Here is a 23,189-nt window from a genome sequence, read left to right as displayed (position 1 = left end):
GGGTTGTTGTGTCCACACATGTATTTTTTTATTTATTTATTAACTTATTATTTTTTTATTTCATAAAATCGCAGCATTTTGCGTCATATAATCGCACAAGCTTGACATCGCGATTGCGATTGCGATATGATTAATCGTGCAGCTCTAGTATATTCCTACAAAGCTATTATCAGAGCATGTGAGCAGATAGCAGGGAGTGGATCAGTGAATGAGAGGGTACCATCATTTTACCAACGTTGCTCAACACGTTTATTCCACACCATGTTACAGTACAGTAGGGCTATTGCAATCAGAAACAAACAAGTCCAGAGAAATTTCATATCGGCACATTATTTGAGCAGACTTTGCTTTTCCAGTGAGCGTGAATGGACTGAATTTCCTCTATTTCAAAAGTTTGGGGTCAGTAAGTTTTTTGTTGTTGTTGTTGTTGTTGTTGTTGTTTTTTTGTTGTTTTTTTTTTTTTTTTGAGAGTTTGTTTTGAAATTCTTTAAGTTTTCAACATTTATAATACTAAGAAATTAGCCTGACTACGTCAGACTTCCTACTTCCGCTCAATTTCATTTCGCTTCTGTACTCAGTCTGATACAGCGTCAGAGCTTTGTGTTTGCCACCGGTCGGGAAACAGCCGGGCCAATCAACGAACAGAGGGCGGGCTGAGAGCCGTGACGTAGATGCTAAGCGCCGAGTTTTACATTGTAGGTTAGAGAAATCGAAAACCGAAACGACCGCGGAAATGGGAAACGAGACACGGGATGCAAACTTCGGGATGCATTAACTTCGCATAATCTGCAAAAGTCGTTTACAGCCATGTTCACTCCGGTATTTCGCTCACATCATCATGTGTTTACAACAGGTTTACAGTGGAAGTTCAATCATAGATTTGAGTTCGATGCATGATGTCTGTGCTTCGATGCGGCTGTACAGGCGGATAACATACGTCATAACTAAACGTATCTGATTGGCTTACGGGTAACCAATGATTTTAAACTTCAGACAAGCGTCCCCTAGCGAGAGAGAAAACACTTCTCTATTATGCCATTCCAGACTCTGTCTACGAAGCAAAGTGAAGTAGCAGAGTCTGGTATTATCAGGCTACTAAGAAATGTGTTCAACACTGATAATAACAAAAGTTTTTTTGAGCACCAAATCAGCATTTTAGAATGGAATTATGTGACATATGGATCATGCGACTTGAAAGACTAATGACCTGAAAATTTAGCTTTGCCATCACATGAATAAATTACATTTTTAAATATATTTTAAGGGAACCCCTGGTATTAAGACTTGTATGGCTTAATATAACGTAAATTATGTCTCTTACTGAAATATGTAGCAGACAACCCATGAAAAATTTAAATTAAAAATCCATGACACATTTGGACAATGGCACCATTTTGTTTAGGCGCACAGTGCGTTCTATGTCGATGACGTCAAATGGTTGCACTCGGTGGGCTACTGACACTACCCTGTTGCTATTTTTACCGCAACACAGCTCGGAATATATTATGTGATGCAACATTGTGCATAATTTTCAGTCGTTGAGCAGAAGAGAAGCGATGTACGTCTTTACTGCTTTCCTAGCAATAAGAGGGAAAAAGAATGGGAAGTTGTGAAGAATGTGGACGAATAAAATTTCCTAACTACGTCTTTGTTCTCTCCACTTTAGCCCTGATGCCTTTGATACTTTTTCATCTGTATGTTTTGGTGCAATGGTAATCTAGTAATGCATACAAGTCTTAATATCCACGGGGTTCCTTTTAAAACCCGATCAGCCTTTTCAATTTGAGCCAGAGCCCAAAATTAGTGAGGATGAAAACATTGAAGACATGCAATGTCTCTGTGGCTATTTGAACTACTGATGAATGATTGACATGTAAAAATTGTCTGATATGTCTGCTGAATGCATTACACACAGTTAAACATGCTGAGAAGATGCTACTGTTTTATGCTATCACAGATATCCTGTGCATCACAGCACACACAAGCTTTGAGGCAGTCTCATTCGAGATGTGTTATAGGCTGCCCTCGTCAGGCTCCACGACAGGCATGGAATTTGGTTAAAGCATACACTTATATCCATCGCCAACTGTCTAGCTCTTTCAGCTGTGGCCTACTAAAAGCCTCAAAGCCATCAAGGCTAAAGTGAAGAGTACAAAGACGCGGATCTTTAGGAAGATTTATTCGTCCACATTCTTCACAACTTCCCATTCTTTTTTCCTTTTCTTATCACTAGTAAAGCAGTGAAGACTTGCATCGCTTCTCTTGTTGCCCTTCGACTGGAAATTACAACCAAAATCTGCACAATATGGCATCGTATATTATATTCCGAGTTGTATTGCGGTAAAAATAGCAACAGGGTAGTGTCAGTAGCTCACCAAGTGCAACCATTTGACGTCATCATCATAGAACGCTCTGCACTTTAACAAAATGGCACCCCCCATTGTCCAAATATGTCATGGATTTTTTAAATGACGTAAATCTTTCATGGGTTTTCTACTACTTATTTCAGTAAGAGACATCATTTACATCATATTAAGCCATAGAAGTCTTAATAGCAGGGGTTCCCTTTAAATAGAAAAGTTATTTTTTTAATTGTTGTAATATTTCACAATATTACTGTTTTTTTTTTACAGTGTTTAAATGCAGCCTTGGTAAAATGAAAATAATTACAAGCTTTTAGAATTTTAATATTGGCGCCTTCCTAATCTCATTGGACTGAAGTGACACTCTTCGTGAATATTAATTAACAAACATGGATGAGGAGAATCTGATTTTGGATGTTGAGAAATGTTTGATAATATATGACAAATCACTGAATTTTCACAAGGAAAATTATTAAAAGTAATTACGCTTGATAAGCATCAGGAAAAACATTGATTGTGTCTCATCATGCAGCATTTTGGACAGACAAATTGCTTGTCACTGAAATCTTATTGTGTTGCTTCTGGTTAGGACGTGGTGTTAGACTGTGAAACAAATTCTTTTCTCAGTTTTACTGGCACAGCAGAGTTCAGCGTTGGAAGAAACAGTTGGCACCTTTGCCTTGTTTGCACCTGTATGCAATCCATCTCACCCCTCCAACTACATCTCTACCCCCAGGCCTTTTGGCTGGCTACATTTTTTTTTTTTTTCTCTTCCATGTTTGATTTGTGTCTTTATTTTTACTTGCGCTCCTGTGGCATGATATCTCCTGTTACCCACGCTCTGCTAATGGTGGGTTTAATTGCTTTCTACCGACCTGGTTGTTTACACAAAGATTTGGTATGCTGCTCTATATCTGTACTCGACGCCTCAATGAATTCAGCATGTTGATGTTGCTCATGAAATGACAAGAACGCAAAACAGCTCACTCTCTTCAACACTCTGTCTTCTGAAGCTTTTGATGTAACTGTGCTTGCTTGCTTTTTTGTTTTTGTCCTCCTCAACCAAAACACCCTTCTCCTATCCCTCTCCCTAGACCCCCCCCCCCCTTCTCTCTCTCTCTCTCTCTCTCTCCCCCCTCCTGTTTTCCATTGCTTCCATCTTTTAGTCAAGCTATGAGAGGTTCTGAGATTGTGTAAGGGATTTCCTACTTCCCTTGGGTAACGTGACTGCAGATAGGGTGTGGCCTTTTTAAGGCAGCCAAGCTGTTTGTGTCAGTGAGTCAGTGTTCATGCCAACCCCACCATCCCAGCACACACAGACTCTCACAGTATGGACTCAGAAAGAGATGGGTGTGGCTGTACCTCCCACCTGATCCAGTCTATATAAAGACGACGACATCCATTTCAAGTGAAGGGACAGTAAAAAAATAAATAAAAAATGTTAGTGCTACTGGCCAATGCAATACTTGCTAGGGCTTCTGAGTGTTTTTAGCATGTTAGTATGCATTTGCTGGGGTGCTCTGATTGGTTGCGAGGGCATTGGTAGCTTGTTGCAAGGGTACTCTTGATTAGAGCTGCACGATTAATCATATCGCAATCGCAATCGCGATGTCAAGCTTGTGCGATTATATGACGCAAAATGCTGCGATTTTATGAAATAAAATAATAATAATAATAATAATAATTTAATTAATAAATAAATAAATAAATAAATACGTGTGGAGTCGACAACCCATTCTCTGAGAGCTGTTTGCCCATTTTATACACCGCTAATAAAATGAAGAGCAGTCAGTTTCAGTTTAGGCAGTGGCACGTGCGGCGCACATGGTCATGTCATGACTTTTTCCGGTGTGCAGCGCAGAGAACGGGTAAAGATGGATGCGGAGCAAACGGTCAGTGAACTGGTGGCAAGAAAAAACGCTACCTCTGTTATATGGCGATATTTTGGCTATAAGATTATAAACCCAGATTAGATCGTTGATGATCCGTGATCCGTACGGACCAGGGCCCACGGTTCGGGACGCATGTGATTCGCGGATCAATTGCAACTTTAACCGCAATAGAGTGAAAGGTTATCATTTGAACGTGTTTTGTCTTGCTAGTTTACACATTAAATAGATATAAAACCATACCAGCGCGCTAGAAGAGGCAAAAGAGGATTTAATTCGGTGTCACACGCAGTGCTGTTATCGGTGCGCATAGATGCACATGCATACAAGGCTCGCGCGCATACACAGAGAGAGAGGCGCGTTATAGCTCGCAAACTCCAAATTGATTTCTCTTTCGCGTCCTCAATGTACTTGAATGGACACATACACACATTATGTCAGTCAAAATACCCCTCTCAGCAAGTATGCTCGTAAACACATTCGGTTATGTCTTAATTGAACGAGGTGAGAATTCCGATGTGTATCTATCTGATGTGTATGTGCATGTCTTACTGTTAAAGTGACAGCAACCTATAAATAACTGCTGTTGTCTGTCATGCAAATCAAACAACAAAACACAGCTTTAACAAAGATTAATCTATATTAAATTTATACAGTGACCAGTGTCATTTTACATTTAATTATTACATTTCTGTGCATGAAAATTAATACAGTTAGACCTTATACTTTATTTGTAACTTTTTTGTTGTATTTATCTATGCTTGTAATTGGTGTACAGTATTTGTTCTTTTTACAGTCTGTTCACTTGCCTTTACTAGCCTAAGTAATACATTATTAGTTTATGCTGTGGTATCAGAATAGTTTAAGTGGGCTAAGTAATACATGCAAAGTTAAGTTACCCCCATCCCCCAATTTTTTTTTGTGCTGATCTGAAAAATGATCTGATCCGTGACGTCATAACCGTGATGTGATCCGAACCGTGAGTTTTGTGATCCGTTGAACCACAGATTAGTAAAGAAACAAACATCTTAAATGGGATTATAACAAGTTTGCAGTAATGCAAAGATGTTATTATTTAATTTCATAAAATATTTTAATTTGAAAACACTGTGCATTTGTTTGTTGTTGTTTCTAGTTTGAGTTGAGAAATACACATTTCAGCATTATCAGTAATCTGTGTGTGCATTTTCATTGAGAACCAAGCAAGATGACTCACGGTACTATTTGTTTATTATATCGCTATCGCATATCGCAATCGCAATATTGACCTCAGTAATCGCAATATGACATTTTCCCCAAATCGTGCAGCCCTACTCTTGATGTTTGTTTGGCTGCATCTCCCTTACAAGGCCTTGTTAGGGGGCATGCATCTTTCAGCTGTCACATTAAAGAACATAGATGTAAGTTTGATAAATCTAGGTAAGCACAATTATGCACAATATCAGTTATAGGCCAATAAAAGTGCCAATATAGTACATCCTGTTGTAATCAATTACTTTGTAATCTGTTAGACCAACACTGTGTGAGATGAGCTACAGGCCAAAGCTTAATACTTTAAGGCTGTGTGTCGAACAAAGACGTTTTTTTTTTTTCCAGTGGCTAGCGTACTTTTCCAATTGTTTTCAATGGGAGCACCGCATATTTTAAATGGCAGGAGCATAACGAGGCACTTAGTGTCTTTTTCACGCTCAATGCTGAGTGCTTGGCGTTTTTTACCGGTCCCCTCCCGTTGAAGAATGTTCAACTTTGAGTAAAACGCTGCGCTCATCACTGTCACTCTTTAGCTAGCCGTCCAGTCAGAGTGGAGGAGGGGTGGGACAAATACAACACTGACCAACTGTCAAAACATTCTTGCTATACAATGACATCAACAAGCAGAGAACGGAACAAAATGGATGAGAAATTAATATTGCTGGTCTCCAAACATTCAAAGCAAAGGCTCTACATTGTGTCGACATTTTTAGTCTGAAACAAATTATCTGCGAAATCAGTTAAAAGTAACAGTGCCACGGATATTCTGTATCATAGCAAACAAGCATCTCAACTGAAGAAAAAAAAAAAAAAAATGCTGCGATGCCAAAGCGCTCTCAAGTGCTCACAGTTTCAAGCGCGTTTTCAGCAGAGCGTCTAGTGTTTTCAGCTGGCTAAAAATGCTTTGGTGGACACGCGGCTTAAGGTTAGAAGTTTGCACAAGGTTCACCTGAAGCTTTTTAATGTGAGGCCTGTTTGTTGAATGTGCAACTTCATTTAGCAAAAAATACATTCCAGTTTCACAGGGAAATGTGGTTGTGCTCATTTACTAATAGTGCTTTGAGGAAAGAAAAAAAAAAGCCAGCCGCTCTTTGTTGTTTTAAAAGCAACTTACTACATTAGTTCAGTAAAAGCAATTCAGTAAAGACTGTACAATGCCACACTGACTCAATGCCATGTTGCAACTTGGTGGTGGGTTGCTTCCTCAGTTTTGTGTGTGAGCGTGAGTCGGCTGGATTGGTGCAGAGTGAGCAGCTGGGTCCAGGGCTCCGCATTCTGCCGCTTTAGTATGCAAGGCAGGTGTGGCTGCAGTCAGAGGGAGGGTGGGCACAGGCCGACGCCTCAACACACAGACACAGTGTTTTGCTCCCGGCCGCATCCAATTACACGCCCCCTGTTACACAAATACACACACACAACCAAGCACAATAAGTTTCTGTGTTTTTCCTTTCCCTTTCTATATGGCTCATCTGTCTGTTCGGCATGCCTTCCTTTCCATCTTACATTCTGCTGTCTTCCCCTCTGTCAAATTGCCTCCTTGTCCATCTCTTGCAGTTGTTTTCCAGCCATGCCTTCTAAAAAAATATATATATATTCCTGTCTGCTTTAATGCACATCCACTATCATCCCTTTTTCCGATCAACCCTCCTTGTCATCCATTTTAGCCACAGCTTATTTGTTTCTTGCTCTCCCTGTCAGGGATCTAGGGGCAGCTGATGAATGAAAAGCTGAAATTTTGGAGCGGAGGGAAGCAAAGACGGATGACCTGTCTGTCCAGCAATGCAGAACCCTTGTTGAAAAGAGAAAGAGGGACAACATCCACGAGTTAGATACTATTGACTGGTCAGCACTCCCTTTAGAGGGTTAAAAATGACTAACTATGTACTCAGTTCTGGGCATCTGTTGCTTTTCCAACATTACAAAATGAGAGTTCACAAGTTCCTGCCGTGGTTTGTTTATTTGCGCACCATTTGTCTCACTCTCCCCAGGGAGCTGCTGGTTGTATGTGAGCCCTCCAAGCCATTTCCATGATCCAAATGGATGTTTTCGCATATTACAAATGAAGCCGATGCTCAAAAATAAACTGTCCTCTTTTTAGTATACTTCCTGTAAACGGCTTCCCCTCTGCCTTACCTGAATTGAACTTCATCCTTTCAGGGGTAATTTAATAGCTGCCTCCATCCGGTGCTCCACCTTTAATTATTGGGAGTGCATCAGACTGTTTGATTCACTCCTCTGGCTTTGATGGCTTGTGCTGGCCTACTTTGCTTCGTTGCATCTCCCTGTAGCCATATATAGTTAAAATTCCAAAAAAAAAAAAAAGACTTCTACCCAGCTCTCTACCACACGATTTTGATAGGTGAATTGGGTAGCTGCCTAATTTGATTCACTTTCTGATTAAAGGCAGATAAAACTACCACACTCAGTCTAAAACGATAAAGCAGCATTATTGGGTTTTTGGTAATGGCTGACAGACTGCACTCGGCAGACATTTCAGCACTGAACAAGCATTATTGTAATTTTTAGACATTTGACAGCATGAAGCGGCTTTATCTGCAGGGAACTGAGATGTTTTCTCTTCTTTTAGATGTGCACTAACTTGATTCTGAAACTTTTGAGATACAGTGTAGACTGATGAGTCACTCTAATAAAAACCCGACAGAGACAGTGAGAGGGTGGAGAGAGGAAGGAAAGAAAGACTGAAGAAAGTAAGATGTGGCGAGGAAGCACAGGGTTTGTGTTGTTGCAGAGCCCCAGCGGAGTGGAGGCGGATATGGGGCCTAAAGGCCTGCGCTGGCACCAATGCTCCAGGACAGCGGAGGAAACAGATGTGGCCCTGATTTACATCTGCTGCCTACCAGTGACTGCTCATACGCTTTAATCTCACAGCAATGCCTCACTCTTACAATATTTCCTTCCTCCCTCCCTTACTTTGGCATCTTCTGCTCACCCAGATGTCTCCACCCACTTTTGCACTCCCCCGGTGTCTTGCAGCCCCTCTTTTATCACCATCGCAACCGCTCCCCACCCTCCATCCTCTCCAGCTTGATCCACACGTTCAGCCATAGTGATACAGCCCAAGCTCAGATGCTTTAATCCTCTCAGTGTCTTACCATCCTCTTCACACTCACACTGGGATGTGGAGTGTGAACTACTTAGTGCACCCTCTTCTCCATTTACGCAGCCACACTATTCCAACACCGCTGAGATTAAGCAGACGCTGAGCTCTCTTTTTACTTAACCATGTGTCTGGTGACTGCTACAGGGTATAAATGCATTTATGTTGAGAATCACTTCCCAAATAAGCTTTAAAATCCATTTTGACTTTGTGTGTGCTACGGTTTACTGATTAACTTTCTATAGGCTATAACTTTTTATAGTAAATGTGGGTTACACCAAGAGGACCTCCAGGCCACTGTGTCATCTTGCCAGAACACCATTCTGCTTTGCAATCAAAAGTTTACAGCTTCATATGAGGTCATGGAGACTGCTGTCATGGTGAAGGGATACATAAAGACCCATTTGTAGAAAGTGAAGTCGCCCAGCTCTTCCCCTGACATGTTGTCACTGGTGTCTGTTTTTGAAGTCAGGCTTTCCCTGTTGGTTTTTCAGCATCTTTTATTGTACAGTTTGTGCCAGTGTGTATTGATGAGAATGAGAAGGCCATGTGTAGGGATTAGTGTTGTTGTACTGGAATTTCTATCTTCGATACAATACCTTGGAAAAATACTGATATTCAATACCATTTTCAATACCATGGGAAAACACTGCCATGTATACTACCATATAGATATTTTTATCTCATAATATTTTGTCCATGCATTAAAATTCTAGTCAGTGTTTTCAGGATGTGATGACTCGTCGGTGTCTCGTATTTATTCAAGAGACTGCGTGTCCTTATCCTATGAGAAGACTCCTCCTTTAATTCTTCATGAAAGCATGCGTTGATGGGCTTTTTAAACAGTGAGATTGCATACAGTAAGTGAGAGATGGATTAAAGTATTAGTTCACTTTAAAATGAAAATTACCCCAAGCTTTACTTACCCTCAAGCCATCCTAGGTGTATATGACTTTATTCTTTCTGATGAACACAATCGGCGTTATATTAATAAATATCCTGACGCATCTAAGCTTTATAATGGCAGTGAACGGGACCAACGAGTTTGAAGCTGAAGGAAGTGCATCCATCCAAAGCAAAACGTACTCCACATGGCTCCTGGGGGTTAATAAAGGCCTTCTGAAGTGAAGTGAAACGATGCGATTGTGTAAGAAAAATATCCATATTTAACAAGTTATAAGTAAAATACCTAGCTTCTGCCAGACCGCCTTCCATATTCAACTTGAAAAGAAAGCGTAACTGAGGTTGTGTCAGTTAAGCTTTTTTCATAAGTTGAATTGGGAAGGCGTAGGACATAGCATATAAGTTGAATACACAATAAGTTGAAATACTATATATATAAATGTATTATTAGTTTTAGGAAACAATAACACAACTGATTCAAACCAATAAATTATCGTTTTGATCTATTCATTAAAAGAGCCTGCTCATAAGAGTCATTCATTTTTTGAATCAGCCTACACGGGTCACGCTGTTTGTTTTTAAATCACTAAAAAATGGCTCAGTCATTTGCTTGAGAATTAAACTACTCTGGCTGTATTGTATGATTGGTTTTGCATGCAATCTACATGGATTTTAAAAATGAATATTGTGTTCATTCAAATGAAGATCATAATCATAAAATATTTTTACCCAGCCTTTAAATAGACATAAATATTTGTGCTCACATAGATTGGCCCGCATTAAGCCTTTTCTTTCACATATATTAAACTGTCAACCATGTTGACAACCTTGTTGACCGCTAACAACCTTTGGACCTGTTTGGTTGCACATTCACCAAATCTACACATAGAGCGAAAATGCTGGTTTTATATGCCAGACCTATTGCACTTCTTACACCAGCCTGCAGCCATTTCATTTTGATGCATGCAAATGGCTCTTTGGGCTGAGCTCATCCTCTAAATGCATTGTAGGAAAGCTCAAAGCATTTAAAGTGATTTGTTAAATTCACCTCAGGGACTGTGTGATAAATTGCACCATTCTTATGCGAAAGTCAGTGCAACTGTCAGACCTCCACACCAAAGGTCTGTTGTCAGATTGGTTTAGCAGTATGACCTTGGCAAATGGTTATCTTGTAGTATTTTTCATGGAATGTTGTACTACCCGCTTGTTTATTATGATGTTGGAAACAGCCCTATTTTTCATTCTGGTATTTCATGGGTGATTCTTTGGCATAAAAAGGTTGCATGAGATCTTAACAATGTTACACAGGTGATGAAGGAGTGACTTGCATTAGTGTGTGGTTTTGGCACCATGTTACTGGACTACGCTGACTGCTTGAGTTACAGCTACCAAAAATCGCAATTTGACCGCTTTAAGTCTAGCTGTGGGTAGTACTCTGGGGGGCATTAACAGCATTTTTGACTCTGGGTCATACAGTGCAACATCTAATTGTAGCGCTGGTGTGTTAATCACAGTATTATGAGAAGTGTCTGTATTAGTGGTGTTTACTAAGGTAAGCATAACTATTACTATCGCTCATACTTGAGTTTAGGAATTTGAACAAACTGCTAAAACATTTTTTTTATTTTTTTTTTTACTTTGTGTTAGTCATCCAATGTGTTCATGCTGCGGAGATGAATCTCTTGGAAATACACAATTGACAGTAGCTTGAGTTGACAGTAGCAGTAGCTTGAACTTGATTTGCTATGCAGATGTAAATTTATTTTTATAAAAAAAAAAAAAAAAAAAGTAAGAGCTGTAAAAATTGTAACAAAAAAATTGTATTTTCAAACTCTGTTATTCAAACAAGTAGCGCTGTTTTATTTCGCTTTTGGGACGTTTGCCATTTAATGTTTCTCATATGCAAAAGAAATGGTGGTGCTTATCATTAATAGCATTGTGAGTTTTACAAATACAGTCTGTAACACAATTTTGCCACGCCTGCATATATATTAGGGATGTGACGGTGAGAAAATTTTCCCACCGGTTAACCGACATGTGACAACCGGAGGGCGGCCGTGTGTATTGTACTTTCACTTTCAAATTAGAGGCAGCTGCTTGAATAGTGGGTTATTATTCTTACTGAAAAACATAACAACAAAACCGTCCAGCAACAAACTCATTTATATTAAAGCTGCAGTCTGTGATTTTTTTGGCCCTCTAGTGGTTAATAAACAGAACTGCACGTGCCTTGTGGAAGAACATAGTAGCCGGAGCTACTTTTCTCCGTGTATGTCTATGGCGAGTGACGCAGTTACTGTGATACTCTGCGGTGGGTCCTACCAGTCCGGTCAATTTGCGGTGGGCAAGTGATGATACCGGTGTTGCGACTGAACACACACACACACATATGTGTATTTCCGAGAGATTCATCTCTGCAGCATGAACACATTGGATGACTAACACACCAAAGTAAAAAAAAAAAAAAAAAAGATTTAGCAGTTTGTTCAAATTCCTAAACTCAAGTATGAGCGATAGTAATAGTTATGCTTACCTTAGTAAACACCACTAATACAGACACTTCTCATAATACTGTGATTAACACGCCAGCACTACAATGAGATGTTGCACTGTATGACCCAGAGTCAAAAATGCTGTTAAATCATGCCCCCCCGTCCCCCAGAGTACTACCCACAGCTAGACTTAAAGCTGTCAAATTGCGATTTTTGGTAGCTGTACACACACACACACACACACACACACACACACACACACACACACACACATATATATATATATATATATATATATATATATATATATATATATATATATATGTACGCTAGTCTGTGTTATCGGTGTTGTGACTGAATATATTCTTAATATATTCTTATGATTTTTTTGGAAGTGGTTCAACCATCCAGCCAAATATGCCTTATAATACTGTATAATACTGAAGTCTTGATGTTATGAATGGGTGAATTTTTCTGGACTTTGAATGGAAAAAATGCTGATGATATTTCTGAGGTAGAATTAAACCCAAGCAACCACATAGAACTGTTTTAAAAACATTAACCAAACCACCTGCAACACTGTAATCTTGTGGCGGTGAGTTTTGCACAGGCTTTTTCCTCATAAAATGAAAAACATTGAGTTCCTAATTCTATTTCTACTATCAAAGATGAATCTGGGTGGGTCCTCTTAAGCATGGCATGTGACATTGCTTTATAGATTTAGTTTTTTCCTCAACAGAAGCACTCAAACATTTTATGTGCTCTGCTAATCTGAAGGCTTGGTAATGGCCTCTCTCAATGCCTTGGGCAATGGATGACATTTGTTTGGAAACATTGTAGAGCTTGTTCTTGTGGCATTTACACATTTCGACATTTACAGACATCTGTTACATTAGTAGTAATGTTAGAACTAAACTCAATAAGCTGTACTCTGTCCTGACTAATGTGGTTTGTTCAAACACACACTTGTTCATAAAACAGAACAATGGAGATGTGTATTTAAAATCTGACCTCTCTTTAGGTACTTTAAGTATGAAGAGACCTTTAGCCCCAGGGCTAAGATAATGCTGAAGAAAGTAAAGAATCATTGACCTCTGCATTTCAACAATTCATTCATGTTTAAATACAAGAATCAGGTCATTTTGCTCAGAATAAAACTACCCTGGGTAGTGTTTCCCAAAAGCATTGTAAGCCTAAGTTGATCGTAGCTCCATTCATGGCAATAGTTCTATGATCAACTTAGGCTTACGATGCTTTTAGGAAACTCTGCCCTGGTCTGATGTCTCTTCCGATAAGAGGTTAAGGGGTCAGTGCAGTGTACAGTGAGGCTGAAGCTTGACCGACACTGAAGGAGGAGTGGACAGTAATCCAATCTGGGTTAAAATCCACCTAAGGGCTTTCAAGCATCCAGCGCTTTGCTTTTTATGGCTACCATCACTGACTGTACAAGTGTGATAGTGGGAAATTGGCCGTAGCGCTTGTAGATGAATCCCAGTCCAAAATTTCATCTCGGATCACTGCAAGCACACATCAAAGAGTGACTTCCATTTTCTATGTTCTATGTGCATAAAAAAAACAGAGTTGGAAGCTCCCATATCTCACATTAACACAGACCCCCTTATCTCTGATATTGCCAGAGTAACCGGCAGCTTATTTTGAACCCAGTGCCCTTTCTTTCTACCTCTGTTTCCCTCCCACCTCCTTCTGTGGGCTTTGAGACTGGCAACAAAACAGTAAACACTTTAATTTGCTCCCAAACTATGGATTCCTCCAGGGGTTAATTATTTATGTTTGACTGCGATGGACAGAAACTGGGTCTGAGATGGAGATTCCCATTAGATGTGCAAATTTGGTTCATTTTATGGGTTGCATCTGTATGTTGCGAGTGTTCAAGTGTGTGTGTGTGAAAGTTTGGAGAACTGCTGTGTAAAAAAAAAAAAAAAAAAAAAAAAAAAAACATGAAAGGCAGATCTGTATTTCATAACATTTTGTCTTTTTCCCATTTTATCACAACATGATGCTTCATTCACAAGCTCAAGTGTCCCTAGTCATTTAGATGGTGTCAACATTTCCTGTCTGTTCTTTCACAAAATGTTCAAACTTAGAAATTAGGCCATTTTTCCGTTGATATACAAAATAATTTAAAACCTGTCTTTCTCGTTCTGTTCCAGTTTCTCTGTGGTGCATCTCACACATCAATATCCCTTGAACTTGGGAACATTGTATCACCTACCTGAAGCGTTCCTTCATCACTCAGTCTTACGTTTACAAGTGGATCGATTGGAAGTCTCACATCGTGAGGCGTGACTGAAACTCACGTGTCAAAATGGCTAACAACACTGCAGACCACCCACCGGGGAACTCGGTCACCGAGGTCGACCACGATGGGGACTTTGGCTGCACGACGATGCAGCTCCGTGAGCTGATGGAGCTCCGCAGTGGCGAGGCGGTCAACAAGATTGCAGAATGCTACGGTGATGTGCAAGGGATCTGCCGCAGACTCAAGACCTCACCTATCGAAGGTAAGAAGCAGTGAAGATCTACACCTCTACACCTACACATGCAGGACCACTTGACGCAGTTGTGCCCTATGCAGAAACCAATAGTGCGTGTTGCAAACTCAACTGAACTACATTACAAGTTTTATTATTTGAAAACTAATTTTAAAACTAAATTGAAATATGTTGCATATTTCAGGTTTTATTTTATCCCCATATTTTAATAAATCATTTAAAAATCCCCACAGCATGACTCCATACTTCACTGCAGGCATGGTGTTATGTTTGTGGGTTGTGCTTTACACATGCTTTGTCACATACACATGCTCTATCATCTCAAAATATTTTGTTACGTCACAGCTGGATCACATGGGCATTTGCGGCCAACTCTGGGCCTGCTTTGCATGGTTCCTTTAGAGTAATGGCTGCTTTAGTGCCACCTTCAGATATGTGAAAATTGGTTGCTTTATTGTGTTTCATTCTACTAAGCTCTGTGATTTGTTCGCTGCTTTGTGGTTTCACATCCAGTCTGCTTTTTCAAGCGAGTGTCTTGGGGGACAGCTTTTATAGATAAATTGTGTTTTGGTAATTTGACGTTTCTCCTTCTTGGTAATTGAACTGCTTTTCCTAATTTAAGCATTTTAGTTACTTTGTTCCAGACTGCTTTGAAATGTTCTTCAGTCTTAGGTTTTACAGCTGACCTTCAAATTCACTAAGGAAATATTTTGGGCTAAATACAAGTTAAGCACTATTTATGGCACCTACAAAGTTTATTTATTTTACTTATTGATTTATTTACTTATTTATTCACTTTATTTTTTACTTATTTACTTTTATATAAGTGTTTAATGTTACTTTATGTATTATGTATTTATTTCATTTGTTTACTTATTTACTGATTTATTTAAACCCATACTAATCTTTAAACTAAGAGGTTTTTTCCCTATAACATGGTACTTTTTAGTCGTATCTGACACATTTTTTCATGCAGATAGTCAAGATGTTACAATACAATACAATTAAATCGAGATGTGAATTGAGATCTTGTGAATCGGAATTGAATCGGGACACCTGTAGTGATACTCAGCCCTACCAAGGTCCTCAGGTTATACGGGTCTCTCGAACATCAGACACCCTCACTCAGGTGACCCAGAGAAGCTTGATCAAGCCTCAGCTTCTTGTCCTAGCAGTACTCTCCCACAGATCTGCTGTTTTGATTCAGAGCCGTTATAGATGGCCCTCCTCTTCCTTTCACTTGTGATGCCGAGTGCAGTATAAGCCCTACAGAGGTACTGTCCTGCAAAGCCTCTGCACCCTAGCTCCACAGCACCTTGCCTTCCATCCTTGTATTTGGCAGTCATTAATGATATTCCTCATATTTCTCCCTCTTCCACTCATTGGCCTCCTCCATCTTGCCATGACACTGTTAGCTCCAGCATGAAAATATTCTTCGGACACCAGAACAATAATAATAATAATAATAATAATAATAATATTATTATTATTATTATTATTATTATTATTACGTTTTATTTATATAGCACCTTTCCAGAGCTCAAGGACGCTTGTCAGGTCTGAGGGTGGTCTTAACGACATGCTGAGGGAATCTGAGTTGCCAACCCAAGTCCATGGTCAACTGCCAGTCCTGCTCTGTATTGAGAATCTCTTCAAAGAATCTGGTCTCTTTAGATGTTACCCTTGGTTTCTCTCCAGCTCTGATGAAGCTGATGGCTTGCTTTGAGGGTTTTGACCTCTGGGAGCTGATGATGGCACAACTGATGCTCTCTGCAATGGCCTTGAGTACTTGGTCATGCTGCCAGCGGTACTAGACACCCCCAGCAGCTTTAGGCAGCAGCTGAAGATATGCTTCCAGTGTCCACTTTCTCTGGCAAAGGGAGCAGGCTGTTGTGTCAGCCAGGCCCCAGTGGTGCAGGTAGGATGGCCTGGGAAGGACATCATAGACCACCTGTACATGGGAACCTGATGCAGCGTGGCTCTGACTGCCACAGGTTTGTCCATTAGATCTTTCTCTCCTCAGCTTGCTCCCATCTAGTCCAAACAACTTTGTCTCTTTCTCACTGTTCTGCTGGAGCTCTCCTCCTCAACGATTGCTTTCCCCTCATTCAAGAAAGAGGGAATGGGATTCAGATAAATTGCAAGCTGGATTGAAACATGCATGACCTGTATGAGCACCGCACCTTGTGCTAACCACTAGACCTAAATGAATGAATGAATAAATGAATGGAGGAATGAGGCATTTATATACCACTTTTTTATGTACTACTATACACCCAAAGTGCTTTACAATCATATCAGGGGTCTCTCCTCAACCACAACCAGTGTGCAGCATCCACTTGGATGATGCCATGACAGTACAGAAGAACGGCACCAGTGCGCTCATCACACACCAGCTGTAGGTGGAGAGGAGAAAGAGTGATAGAGCCAATTCAATGGATGGGGATTATTAGGAGGCCATGATTGGTAAGGACCAATAAAGGGATTTTGGCCAGGACACTGGAGTTACACCCCTACACTTTTATGAGAAGTGCCATGGGATTTTTAATGACCACAGAGAATCAGGAGCTCGGTTTAATCATCGGTCTCATCCGAAGGACAGTGCTTGTGACAGTATAGTGTTCCCATCACTATACTGGGACGTTAGGACCTACACAGACCGGGTAAGCACCACTTGCTGGCCTTATTAACACCTATTCTAGCAGCAATCTAGTTTTCCCAGGAGGTCTCCCATCCAGGTACTAACCAGGCTCAACCCTGCTTAGCTTCAGTGGGCAACTGGTCTTGGGCTTTTCTGATCTCTCTTCTGCCTGTTATTTTATTCCCATCACATGGCTAGTGCTGTATAAACACTAATAAAGCAGACAGCGCCAGTTATCGTACAAAACGTAACGTACATATACACTCAAGTCAGTATATGTTTATCGTGTTTCACATGTTCATGTTGAAAAAAAACAATAATATCCACATGCTCGGGTGAGAAACGAACTGCAGACTTTGCATACACAAAGATAATGATAATACATAATGGTATGCCAAGCTAAGATCCTAACAGCAGCACCTTGTTTTCTGTTTGTGAATATGTCTCCCTCGACGAAACTTAAAGGAAGCATATGTCTCAAAATCATTTTGCTATCAGATAAGTTATCATCTTGGCTTACTCAGGGATAACTTACAGCTGCGCTTACCTGTTGTGAATGCAGTGATGGACAGCTGTGTTTCCTCACTCGACGGGTGTTTAGATTTCATGTGCTTTCTCAATATGGTGGTGATATTATGATAACTCGGTTTCATTAATTCATTTGATCAAAAGTAATTCCATTGTGTAAGATCATTTTCATCCAAGTAATTCCAAACTTTGCGAGGCAGGAACAACATTATGTGACGATCAAATAAAATAAACTTGTTAAACACGCTCCACAGCGCCACCCGGTGCATTTAGTTATAACTGTGAGTTTTAGTGCTTAGGATTTATCATGGATTCACTGCATTTACAGCCAGCAAAGCAACATAGTAAAATTCGAATAGTATTTTTATTTTTCGAATATTAATTACAGAACGAATATTCGAATATTCGACTATTTGTGCACACCCCTAGTATAAATGCCAAAAGCTCCCAAAATGTAGCGTTTTTAATTCAGCAGAATAGTAGTTGAAAAGCCTTATCAAGTGTTACATATGTTACATATGTTGATTTGAGTAATTGTCACTTCAGGTGACACTTGATGACAAGATAATTCTACTCTTGGGATATTGTCTTGTTGTGCTTTGTGGCTCAACCCTTGAAACCCTTGAACAATTCTCTGGTTTTAGGATATTTTGGTGGCACTGAAGGTGACATAGCTTATCTAAAGAAAAGCTAAACCATCATGCTGACCTTTTAAAGATATTCACAATCACTTACTGAATAAGCAGTCCAGTTTACAGAATGTTATTACAGTCCTCCTACCCAATGACCTTAGTGATAAACGAGTTTGTCACGCCATCAAGTCTCTTATTTCACCTCCTTCGGTGCAAGGTGAGATTAGGCTTTGCTGTCGTCCCAATGAACAGTGTGATCGCGCTAAGCAAACACAGGCAGGGCTCTCATCTCCACTTCAGCATATGGGCTCTGTTGGATCATTCTAGCATTGAAATTCGCTCCACACCGTGTCCTTAATTACATTTTAGATCATCACTCTGTTCCATTTAGTAATGAAGGGACAGCTGTACAGACTTCCCCACAAGAAATGACTCATTTTTTTGAAGGGGGCTTAATTTTGTTTTCTCTTTCACCCTTAAATGGAGTGGGAGGAAAAAGCAAAGTAGCATTTCTTTTAAAGGTGCTGTGGAGACCTTTTGACGTGGTTTTACAATCTTATCACATAGCATAAACAGGTTTTGTCTGGGGTGTGAGTGTCTGACTGCATTCGTACATTTGTTAAGAAGCAAAAACATAGAAATTGACAGTAGAGGCGTATTAGTTTGGCACTGGACTCGCTGTTAGCTCTTGTTGCATACTTGGCTTGTGAGGGAAAATGAATCATCACTGGTCTGCTGTAATATTTTTTGAAATCCAAGCCTTTTCTGTTTGCATTACAGTATAACACAGACCGCAATACCATTACAGTCCATTCAAGAGTAATAGGTTCTGAAGATATTTATGAGTCCTATTTGTGGTCGATATACATTGTGGTCTCCTAAGAAGCCTTAAAATCAAAGATAAAGACAAAAGACAATTTCAACCTCTTATCTCAGACTTTGAGGTTGTACTTAACCACTCCTCTAATTCCACTCTAAATCAATATAAGCTGTTTTCACACCCAGTACACTCAGTGTACTTTGTTCGAATTTTTGGAGAAATGTTGTCTGTAGGGCTGCAACTAATAATCGATAATGAAAATCGTCGACAGCAAATGTCATTATTGTTTAGTCACGTCTGCCCACTGTGCATGGAAAACTTTCACCACTCTGGTCAAATTACAGCACTGAATAACACATTTCGATGGACAAAATGCTTCTAAAAATAGTGGAGGAAACAGAGTAAGCTGCTGCTGGAAAGGTACGTGAACGAAGCTGCCCAAAACATGAATTCTTTGTTTTTAACAAGCTCAGTGCTTCCCTCACATAGGCTTTACTTGGGCGGGCCGCCCAGTAGGGCTGCACGATAATGGTTAAACTGATGATCACGATTATTTTGCTCAAAATTGTAATCACGATTATTAATCACGATTATTCTATCAAAAAGGGTAATGTAATAATGGCCATTTTGCACGTTCTTTACCAACCTACACTTCACCCAAAAGGCCTGTAGGTGGCACACCGACTTCATTTAACCAACTTCGTTAGACGGTAAATCAATACAAAACACATGGTTTTGGTGAGCGCCGTGTAATCTGTATTCACATTAGATTTTTAAAGCAACACAATTCGTTTGCAAATGAGACAAACCACAGTTCCAGATTGCCCTTCAAATTCGTAAAGCAAAGAACGATGCTCTTTGATATATATAAATTATATTATATATAAACTGGCTGGGGACATTCTAAAATGCTTAATGTGGCTTAATGTACTAAGACGGTGATATTAACAGACCAAACTCAGCAAACATCATACTAATAAACCATGCTATGTAGGCATACAGCAAAGCAGATGAGCCCAATAAAAAAAAAACGCAATTCGTTTAATTACACGTTAAGTGTCCTCCCATAGAAAACCGTTAAAGAAAAAGCTTGACATCACTTAAAGGTCCCGTTTTTCGTGTTTTTTTTTAAGCTTTGATTGTGTTTATAGTGTGCAATATAACGTGTTCATGTTTCGCGTGTAAAAAAACACAGTATTTTTCACATAATTTACTTATCTGTATACCGCTGTTTCCACTGTCATAAAAACGGGCTGATGACTTCCTTGTTTTATGAAGTCCCTCCTTCAGAAATACGTAACGAGTTCTGATTGTGCCAGCGGTTCCTGTGTTGTGATTCGACAGCAGCTTAGCGAACCTTGCCCAGAAAGGTCACGCCTCTTACCATAACGTGGAGATCTATGGTGGAGATGCACGCGCTCAGTGTTATTGTAAACATGTCTTTAATTTTACCCTAGCAATTTGAGCCGGAATCAGACCCGGTGATTGGACTGCGGGATGAAAATGGCAACAAACGACATGGCAACAAACACACTCTACAAATGCAATTCTTGCGTATTCCTGTGGGCGGAGGTTAGTCAAAAAACTGTTTTAGTGACGTCATTAAAGAAGGAAGTAGAGGGATGTAGTCCAAACTGGCCGTTCGATGTAGGCGACTTCTGTTAAATAAAATATCTCGCTTGGCATTGAACTTTGAGCTTTAAAATTTTACAGACTTTATTTATACTCTAACAACAACATTACACACTAACTAAAGTTTGAAATATGGGATCACGAAGAACGGGACCTTTAATGTAGGCTATAAGTGATAAAAAAAAATCAAGATCAAATTCTGCACAAACAAATTTTTCTGTATAGTATGCTTTATTAGTGTGTTTACTAAGTTTGGTCTTTTTAATTTTTTAATGTCTTAGTGCATTAAGCCATTTTAAGCGTTTTCTTTATGGGAGGAAAATGCCTAATTAAACGTGGTGTGTTCATATTCGGGGCTCATCTGCTTTTCTGTACATAGTAAGCTTTATTAGTATGGTGTTTATTAAGTTTGGTTTGTTAATAACACTGTCTTAGTAAATTAAGCCACGTTAAGCTTTTTCATGTTAAGCGTTTTAGAACGTCCCAGTGGCGATATCATTTTCAACTGATTAACATTATGAAAACTGGTAAAACCTTTAGGAACTTCGAAAGATAAAACGGCGAAACTCCTAGGCCTAATATTATTTTCAATAATTCCAAATTATGTTAATTTTCCCCGATTGAATTGCAAAAGTGCATTTATTCTGCAAACAGTAAGGTGGAGATCTGTGTTGCATTTGTTGAAATTCATCGCTGAAGGTTTGATCATGGAAGATTTAGTCACACAAATAGTACAAGTGGCTTCTGAAGAAACAAAGACTGGCTGTATGACACTTTCATTGAAGCAGAATTTCACTGTGGAGATCGCTAAACTCCAGCGCACATGTTTGTTTTCAGATCATCAGCGCTTCTTCTGCATTTAGAGGAGTGGCTAGTAGTGGCTTATCAATGCACGTTTTCAGGATAAATAACGAGCGGGCCAATATCGTGACGATTATTTGTAATCAATCGAGAGAAGCAGATATCGTTATCACGATTAAAATATGATTAATTGTGCAGTAGGGCTGCAACAACGAATCGATAAAATCGATAAAATTCGATTATTAAAAGAGTTGGCAACGAATTTCATTATTGATTCGTTGTGTCGCGCGACTATTACGCCTCTCAATAAGACGCGGAGATGTTTGAGTATAAAGCCCCGGGTATACTTCGGCCGTCCGCGTTCGTGCACCATCCGCATGACGTAATTTTCGTCAGGCCAAATTTCGAGACCGCGCGGACAGTCCGCATGCAACAGCGCATGCGCAAGCAGTATAGAAGAGCCCACTAGGTGGCAATACGCACAGTATTGAGCACAGTGTTCAGCCGTCAAAGAAGAGTGTGAAAAGACCGTTTTAAAAACAACACACTTGAAAAGAGAAAAACACGACAATGGACAGTGAACTTGGCGAGCGTTTGTGCGAAGAGATTAGAAAGTAACCACATTTGTACAATTGTACCTGTTTAAAGAGTACAAAGACGTGTTTAGGGCGGCAAATTCATGGAGGGGGATAAGTAAAATATGGGAAAGGATGCACTTCTTTTCTTCTCCGATCATGCCCAGTGAATGTCACGTTGATGACACGACTCAGTGCTGCTCTCCGATGTCAGGTAGAGCATAGAAAAAAGCTGTACTGCGCATGTGACGAACGTGGTCATCCGCACGCATCCGTGGTGTAGTATACTTTGAAAGACGCGCGGACGTGACTGCGCGCGTGATGCGTCCGGGAGCGGAAAGTGAAGTATACCCGGGGCTTAAAAAAGCGCGGTTGAGCGCAAAGCAGAGCGGAGCAAAAATAAATAAATAAATAAATAGCAGAGCGGAGGTAGAGGAAAGACCATCGGAGAGACCCGTAACGTTGTTCTGAACAGGCGCGCCGTTGGCACGATGGACGGGGGGTTAGGACCCCCACAGTTTTGAAAAGACAGAAATCAACCCCCGCAATTTTGATACGGGCTGCTTCAATCAGTCACACTATATCATCTTTTAGCTTTGGATATTTTCTTTCAAATGAGACCATTTTCACGTTTCTGTGAGCTTTCGTTCATAAATAATCAACTGTTTTGTCGCGGATGTGAACAGGAAATGCGCTCTCGAACGGAGAAACACGCGATCTCCAAACAATCGATCAAAGCGTGCTAACGTTTTAGGACAGGTCGATGGTATATAAATCATGCCCGAATGTCAATCAAGCCAAACCGTCCATTCAGAAACCGAGAATTTGACTTTTTAAGGTAAGGAGGCTGATCTCTCAGGTTGACGCGCGAGCTGGCTTGACTTAAGTTTTCGTGAGGATTTAAGGTTTATGGACTGTTCTGATTTTTGTAATTACATCTAGAAAGATAAGAGCATTGGTGGCATCTATAAAATAGATATCTGAAAGCGAAACGAAAGTGATATTGCCTCGTCCAGTGAGGAGGACGCACG

General features: G+C 40.0%; 1 protein-coding gene across 10 annotated transcripts in view; it reads left to right on the top strand.

The window, feature by feature from the left end:
- atp2b4 (ATPase plasma membrane Ca2+ transporting 4) overlaps window positions 1-23,189 on the top strand; it is a 120,909-nt gene that overhangs the window by 44,388 nt on the left and 53,332 nt on the right. For all 10 annotated transcript variants that reach the window (XM_048171996.1, XM_048171997.1, XM_048171999.1 and 7 more), the window contains one exon: window positions 14,188-14,538. In XM_048171996.1, coding sequence (XP_048027953.1) covers window positions 14,343-14,538 — 196 coding nt within the window. In that variant the 5' untranslated portion in view covers window positions 14,188-14,342. The remainder of the gene's footprint in view (window positions 1-14,187; window positions 14,539-23,189) is intronic.

Source organism: Megalobrama amblycephala, linkage group LG21, assembly GCF_018812025.1.
Source record: "Megalobrama amblycephala isolate DHTTF-2021 linkage group LG21, ASM1881202v1, whole genome shotgun sequence".
Lineage (NCBI taxonomy): Eukaryota > Metazoa > Chordata > Actinopteri > Cypriniformes > Xenocyprididae > Megalobrama > Megalobrama amblycephala.
The sequence above is the reverse complement of the archived record's forward strand: the minus strand, read 5'-3'. Positions and strand labels throughout refer to the sequence as shown.